This window comes from Colias eurytheme, chromosome 21, assembly GCF_061535395.1.
Source record: "Colias eurytheme isolate Ceu_HAF_F1 chromosome 21, ilColEury1 Martin Lab GWU primary, whole genome shotgun sequence".
NCBI lineage: Eukaryota > Metazoa > Arthropoda > Insecta > Lepidoptera > Pieridae > Colias > Colias eurytheme.
This window is the reverse complement of record NC_143000.1, coordinates 5,790,577-5,798,720: the sequence shown is the minus strand read 5'-3', so window position 1 is coordinate 5,798,720 and position 8,144 is coordinate 5,790,577. Positions and strand designations below refer to the sequence as shown.

The 8,144-nt window shown below is 31.9% G+C and overlaps 2 protein-coding genes across 3 annotated transcripts; one reads left to right on the top strand and one right to left on the bottom strand.

The window, feature by feature from the left end:
- Positions 1-2,143: 2,143 nt before the first annotated feature.
- Vps37B (vacuolar protein sorting 37B) lies at positions 2,144-3,798 on the top strand. Its single transcript, XM_090114557.1, has 3 exons — positions 2,144-2,439; positions 2,513-2,684; positions 2,869-3,798. Exons 1-3 carry the CDS (start codon positions 2,320-2,322, stop codon positions 3,219-3,221), a joined length of 645 nt encoding a protein of 214 aa, XP_089970683.1. The 5' UTR covers positions 2,144-2,319; the 3' UTR covers positions 3,222-3,798.
- Positions 3,799-3,810: 12 nt separating this feature from the next.
- On the bottom strand, positions 3,811-6,599 carry LOC149899154 (dnaJ homolog subfamily C member 30, mitochondrial-like). Of its 2 annotated transcripts, XM_090114555.1 has the most exons (5): positions 6,224-6,599; positions 6,064-6,151; positions 5,549-5,705; positions 5,166-5,398; positions 3,811-3,952 (listed from the first exon to the last, which is right to left on the bottom strand). In XM_090114555.1, coding segments are annotated over exons 1-5 (684 nt in total). In that variant the 5' UTR covers positions 6,428-6,599; the 3' UTR covers positions 3,811-3,950. The 2 variants fall into 2 exon arrangements, with proteins under 2 accessions (XP_089970681.1, XP_089970682.1); XM_090114556.1 differs by lacking the exon at positions 3,811-3,952 and having other exon boundaries at positions 5,164-5,398.
- Between the last annotated feature and the right edge of the window lie 1,545 nt (positions 6,600-8,144).

Here is an 8,144-nt window from a genome sequence, read left to right as displayed (position 1 = left end):
ATTGACAAATGACAATCGTATATCTGCCAGTGACAACTGACAAGTGTTATATGACAGATTTCAATACCCACAGCTTCTCCAGCCTACCAGTTAGTGATACATTTTTATTATAGTCTGTGTGTTGTTTGCAGGCTGACATTATTGACATACGGATCTGCTAAGAGTATAAACAGACGTTCGAATTTGGTACGGACCGCACCGTGACCTTGGTGCGCTCCGGACCATATTCGATCATATTGTGTACAGTGGTCCGCCGGACATAATTATTATTATTGACGGTACGGTCGGTCCGATGGTTTTTTCTTCCGAACTTGGTGCGGACCGTACCAAATTCGCGCGTGTGGACGGGCGATCGCACCGGACAGCGCTTAAGTCATAGACTATATACTTATTACAGCTTTAGGGCGTATTCAGAAAGAAAGCTTGAAACTTATAAGCGCTTATCGGCGCTTGTCATGTTCATATATTTTCCTGCGCGGGTTACCAGCACTGACAGGAAAATATATGAACATGACAAGCGCCGATAAGCGCTTATAAGTTTCAAGCTTTCTTTCTGAATACGCCCTTAGTCACAGTTCTACCGCCAAACAAAACGGACGTCGGTCGATCGTTATCAATGGCGATGGCGTCGGATGACGTGGCTATTACTGAAAAAAGATTAATAATATAAATTTTAGAACTCTACAAAGATTTATGATATGACTACATATTATGTCTGAATGAATCCCTGTCTTTTAAATATAATTTTGCCCATTCTTTTCAATGGTTGTATTTGTACTTGTACCAAAAGAAGCCTTGAACTGAGGTCTACATGTGAAAAAAATACAACATTCTAACCACGAATTTATGACGTGAAATAGATTTTCAAAGAATTCGGTTTGACTTTTAATGAGATTACTATGATCAATGTTCGAAATATTCACAAAAAAAGGAGATTAATTTGTATTAATTTGATATTATTGAATTGTTTTAAAAATCTAAGATATTTTTTTTGTTCAGTTAATTTTTTACATATTATAAGGATCAAGTACCTACCTATAATAATATCTTATATATAAAATTCTCGTGTCACAATGTTAGTCTGCATACTCCTCCGAAACCGGTGGACCGATTCTCATGAAATTTTCTGTGCATATCGGGTATTAAGTCTGAGAATCGGCCAACATCTATTTTTCATATGTACCACGGGCGAAGCCGGGGCGGACCGCTAGTATTGAATAATATTAAAATATCGACTATAACTAACGACTAAAACATAAACAAAAACTTGGTAATAGATAGATGATATATATAATTTTGTTTACTAGGGGCAACCCTGACATTCTTTGAAAATCTATATCTTGTAATAACTTCGTGGCTAGAATGTGGTATTTTTGTTACATGTAGAACTCAGTTCAAGGTTTCTTTTGGTACTAAACAGAGCTTCTACTAACGCCTGCATATAATATAAAAAAATAAAAACGAAAATCAGTAAAAATTACAATACTTTCGCCGACAATATCGAAAATTTCAAAAAGGGATAATTTGCGCCTTTAATCATTTCATATATTAGCAACATAATAAATTATCTAGTGTATCTATTTTTTTTATACGAATTTATTTATCTTAGTCGGCCGCGAAAATTCCAATACATATTATAAATGTTTTTTTAAAAATCGTAAATTTAATCGTAATTTTTAAACAAAGAATATTTTCTTTGTGCGGCAATGCCTGGACGGATAGCCGAAATCGATTGAATATTCATATTGAAACTATAAAGGCGAAGCTGCAAATTAATTAAATGTAATTTTAAATTATCGTGCAAAGATTTTTATACATTCGCTTTAGAAAATGAAGAGCTATTAAAAGCTGTTTCTTCCAACAGCAAATATAAATGCCAAAAATAAATTTTCTCTATTTAACATTGCTGTTTTAATTGTCTCCCGTAAAAAATAACTAAAACTCGTATTTTTGATGCTGTTAACCCTTAAATCAAATACTGGTAACCCTAGGTGCGGTGCGGTCGTGTGGCGAGTCGATCGCACCGCACGAGTACGGTGGTCCGGTCGCACCAGTTCGAACGTCTGTTTATAGTTTAATACAGCACAGTGCACTTCATCGACTGACATTTGTATTACGAATGACGATTGACGTTATTAATCATCCATTGAAGTTGAACAAAAGTAATTGTTTTTATAAATGCTGTAGTTTGGATGTAGTGTTGTTTATAAATACGATTCGTATTTGAATCATTAAATTATATTCGAGATTTATTTTAAAGGAAATCTACTGTGTTTAGAGTAGTGATAACTCTCAGGGTAAGAATCAAAAGGCATTACGATGATTCAACCGGACTATCCTTCAGCAATGGGTTTATTGTCTCATTTAAACTCGGACGAACTAAAGGAAATGCTCAATGATGACGCAAAATTTGATTCTGTCCTTAAAGATGTAAAACAGGTGCGTACAATACATAAGAGATGATCTACTTTTACTAACTTATTAACAGTAATTAACATCAAATTTGTAATAGGTAAAAGATTGGGAAACAGAGAAAGAAACAATAATTGTGAGTAATCGATCCTTGGCTGAGTACAACTTGAGTAAAGAACCGGAACTAGAAGGCTTAAAGGCAGAAGTACAGGAAAAATCTGAACTTGGTGAAAATTTATGCAGTCGTATTCAAGAATTGCTTGATGAATATAGTAAGTGAACATATTTTATTAAGGTAACTTTTATTTGCTTATAATAATATATCTTATCTTAATTAAAATATTCCCCTAAGAGCCCACATGATTTTAAGTTACAAGAGATTACATGCTGACCTAGACCATACTCTAATAAAAAATTAGTATTCTTATTTAAAATATTGCCATATTCAAATTTTAGAAACCAAGTCGGCTGGAATATCTCCTGACACAACCCAAGCTCTCCTGCAAACAGCAGCTGCACAATCTGAGGAAGAATCAGAAAATATAGCCCAGGACTTCCTCACGGGCAAAATTGACGTCGACAAATTCTTAGAGGATTTTGAACCAATCAGAAAGACAATGCACCTACGAAAATTCAAGGCAGAAAAAATGGGTGAAATATTAAGGTCTGGCCAGAGTTATGGGAATGGTGTTTCAAAACCATATCTGCCATATCCAAGCTATGGCAATGTTCAAGGTGTACCCAGTGTTCCATACCCCATGGGCCCATTAAATATGCCTATGCCAGGAATGTATGGAAACCACTTTTGAAAATTAGGATCATGTAAGATTTTACTGAATGTATAGTGGAAATGATGAAAAGGAATTTTGAGCTCATCCCTATGCATATGCTGTTAGCATTAATCAAATAGTGATTGTGTGGCCATAAGTAACAAATGAAGCTATACATAGAGCTTTGTAAAAGCTAACGATTCTCAAAATTCCAAAGTGCCAGAATGATATTTTTTCTGCAAGTGAAGTCACAATCTTCAATAATTATTATGCACCAAATATATATTACTTTTATTCACTCTTCATATTCAGTACTGTCAATTATATATTTATTTACTTAATATAGTTCAAGAAATATATTGTAGGGAACATTATTTTGTAACTGTCCGCTTGATATTGGTGCTTGTAAATAAAATGTGATCATTTATTTGGTCAATAGTTAATTGAAGAAATATTAAATCATAAATGTCTATGTATGTATTTAAAATGATCAGTTAATTTCGACTAAGTGTAATGAATATGTTGTTATAATAATATTTGTAGTAATAATGTTTTGTTTACATTGTAAATTGTTTTAATCTAATTGCAAGCAATAAATAGTCATAATAAAAGACAGGTTGCAGATGCCATTTTATTAAAATAAAGTTACTCTCTCCACATACAATGTGTTTATATACAACATTTAAATAATTAACAATTATATTTCTTGTATTATTTTAACTAATTTATCACCATAAATAACCTAATATTTACTAATATTTATTACAATCTTAGATTACAAAATAAAAGACAGATGGAGCGTTGCCGAACTAAACCGAATAATTTATCGTCATTTCCATAAAGCTATGTGTGCTGTCATTTCGCCGTTGCACTGTACGTACACGGTGCTTTTGTGTGGGTGTTATGTTACCAGATATTGAAAATTTTCCCAAAATTTTCCCCGACTACGGAAGAAAGAGGGTTATGTTTTTCGAGTGTAGGTATGTATGTATAATATTTCTTTGACACGCCCTGCAGTATAAACTGTTGGATCGATTTTGAGTTGTGACTTAATATGAGGTGTCATTGCAATCATCTGAATTATGAAGGTAGCTGTGGTGGTAGTGACGTAGGCTACATAAATTATTAGCAGTCATGTTTTAATTTTTATTTTAATATAAATTCGGGTTTTTGATATTATTTTATAATATTGTAAAAATTATTTTATCACCTATCTAGTTACTAAAGTTATACATGGACAAAATAATTTTATTCAATTTTTATTAAATAAATTACATTAAATTTATTAAATAAATTACATTAAATTTATTAAATAAATTACATTAAAATTTAAATTTATTAAATAAATTACATTAAAAAAAGTTTTTATATTTCAAAACATATGAATGCGAATAGCGGCAGTTTTTAGTCGAGAATGCGGGACATTTTATTTTCATCATATCCATCATGTGTTCACATGAATTAAATCGCAAGCGAAAACGACGCTTTTTATAAAAGTAACAAAATGTATAATGCTTTTTAAAATAATCTAATAATGACTATGAACTTTTATTGCACTATACAAATAATCACATTCACGATCGAAAAATCCCCGAATATCTTTTAACCATTTTACCCCTAAAAATGGCAAATTCATTTTCAAAATACTGGCAGCATACGTTGAAGTTTTGAATTCCTTCGTATTTGTAAAATTATTATTTGTATACCAAATTAAATAAGCCAAATAATCTACAGAAAATCTGTAAAACGATGTTTTATCTTTTTGTTTGTTTTCGGGAACAAGTTTTATAGCGTTTTAATATCACAAGACAGCATTTTTTTACTAAAATATCAAACCCCTTTTGACATATTACATGACACTAGAATCGCTATAGCACTAGCGGAGGAACGTATTCGTTTTTGATTTCGTATTTTCTTTGACAAGGGCGATGAATGATTGACATGCTCCATCTGTATTTTATTTTGTAATCTAAGATTACAATCATGTTTTTCCGTCATTCATTTTCGATTTATTTTGTTTAATTGTGTCTTGATCAAAGTCTGGTGTCCCATAGATAACAAATGCCATAAACAGGAAAACCATGCCTGATATGAAATATACGATAAATTCTTGACGAACTGATTGACTATGCAAATCAGCACTTTCCTTTCTGACTTTATTCATTCGCTTAGCATGCTCATTCTTCCTTAATATATTCCCATAATGTTCTCTTGACCTAAAAAGATTCAAAATTAAAGTTACTTCAAAAATTGAATAAGACTAATAAGGTACTAAATAACTAAAATTGCTTAAATTAAATTGATGTACAAAGTAAATATATTGAGAATAATTGCCAATTTTTTTTAGAATGGGTGGTGTGCTTTACCATGTATCAAAATCATAAATGGGTGTTCTGCCATCCATAGTTGGTGTCACTTGCCGTGTGGCTCTTGACTTATAAAACTTTAATGTTGGATCCAGAGGTTCTTCCTCTTCTGGTTTATTTCTCATTCTTGTTGAGTAGCTTGAACCAACCATCAATCCTATAAATAAAGCCATGTCATTTCACTGTTCTTTACAATTAGTTTTAAAAAAATCTTTGCAATACTTCAACTGAATAAATTCTAAAAATTATAGGTAACTAGAGGTCCGCCCCGGCTTCGCCCGTGGTTCATATTTCACAATAAAAGGTAGCCTATGTCCTTTCTCGGGTATCAAAATATCTCCATACCAAATTTCATGAAAATTGGTTCAGTAGTTTAGGCGTGATTGAGTAACAGACAGACAGACAGAGTTACTTTCGCATTTATAATATCAAAGTATGGATGGTGTTGCCATTCATTAAATTGTCACTATAAGTACATATATGACAACATCACTATGTCCTTATATAACATTTACCTTTATCATACATTTTCTTTAAGTTTATATTGCCTAAGACTTCATATGCTTCAGTGATGGCTCTGAATTTCTTAGCTGATTCTTCATCCTAAAATATATACAAATTCTTATTAAGTTACGTTTAATAATGTAATTAAAATATAATATATTCCAGACTTACTTTTGATCTATCAGGGTGATATAATTTTGATAGTTCATAGTATGCTGCTTTAATATCTCTTTGTGTAGCTTTTGGGGTAACTCCCAAAACATCGTAATGAGTAGCAAATACCCGAGATGACGATCCAAATGCTCGAACTACGTTGCTTATTAACCTCGACTTATTTTGACTAAGTATTTGAATATACCCCATCACTGTAAGCATTGAGATTCCGAATGATCAAAATAAAATTACATTGTTACAGAATAAATGTAATTGATGGAACTTTTCTATGTGTTTTTGATTAATTAACTGAAGGAACATTTATATTTCATTATGAAATTATGAAAAATTCTTGTTTTTGGGTGCAATTCAATGCCAATGTCAAATGTGATATATCAATGTCAACTTTTTTTTCTATTTCTTCACAGACGTACAATACCACGGAAATATACAGTTTTCGTCATGAAAGAAGTCCCGTAGATTAGGAGTTGTCAGTACCCAAAATAATGTAAAATGTCTACTGTCTAGGCTGGTAATTGGTATTAAATTTTATTCAAAATTAATACTCGTAACCGACTAACCGCGCATTATTGTTTACTGTTTACCCTAATCAGTTGATGAACAACTGTAAAATGTACTCTGAACTCTGTTCTGAACATATTATATAAAATCCACTAAAATTAAAGCCTGGAAGAGATCACTACGTAGTGATAAGGCCGCCAAGTTAGTTGTACTCTGTTTTTTAGCTGTAAGTAATTTTAAGTTTTCCTGATTGTACAACTAATAAAGTGTTAAATAAATAAAATTATAAGAGTACATTTTACAGTGATTTTACACATATTTTATTGTACACGTTTACCGCGTTTACCCCACGTTTACCCTATTCAGAAGTCTGTGAAACTTGCTCTGTCTGTGAAGTGTGCCGTGAGCCGTGAGCGGTGAGCCGTGAGGTCACTGGACAGTTGGACCAAAGAGTATACAAATACTACGTACGTAGACAGAGAATTGGTTTCTCTGTCTACTAGGGATGGCGATTCTTTACGAAAAAGATCGATTTTTAAATTGATTCGAATCGTAGTCTAATGAATCGATTCACGAAAAAATCGAGGCCTACAAAATCGATTCTTAAAAAATCGATCTTTTTTTCAAGTTTGCATTTACAATGTAAATTTGTATCAATTTTACTAAAAACAAGATTAATATTGCAATTAACGATATCTTATCAATAAAATCAGGGAATTCAAAAATAATAATTATTTTTATTACCGAATCAAACTATAAGGATATCAAACAATAACAGAACAAACTGAAAATAATAGCATCAAAGTGAAAAATAAGAAGCGCTTTACTTATTTACTTACCTTACCTACTGTCAATTAGTTATTATTTTGCAACAAACACTACATGAAAATTTGATGAAAATCAATTATCAATCATGAAAATACTTATATTATGCTAATAACAGTATTCAATAAACGACAACAACAAATGAATAATGCAAATTGCAATATCAATCGTCACAGATTATAGATACATAAATTCAAAGACTACTAACGTAACTTTTTTATTAAAGAGAGGCGAGTAAAGGATACTAAACATACAGCCATCTCGCGAGTTTATGAGTAGTTAACTCTTTAACCGGCAGCACTCTTATAATTCAGGCACATTCAACTAAATGCAAATAATTGTATGGTTTATACCAAAACAGAAAAAATCGAATGTCGATTTTCAAGGGTGATATATCGATTCAGTGAATCGACACAGTACTTCATATCGATTTAAAAAATCGATATTTTCTGCTCGGAAAATCGATTCTTCGATTAATCGATCTCAGATCGCCATCCCTACTGTCTACGACTACGACCTACGTAAGAGTTGGACACTGACAGACGACAGTTGGCCACAGAAATAGCTGTGTTTTACCTGAAAATAAAACACA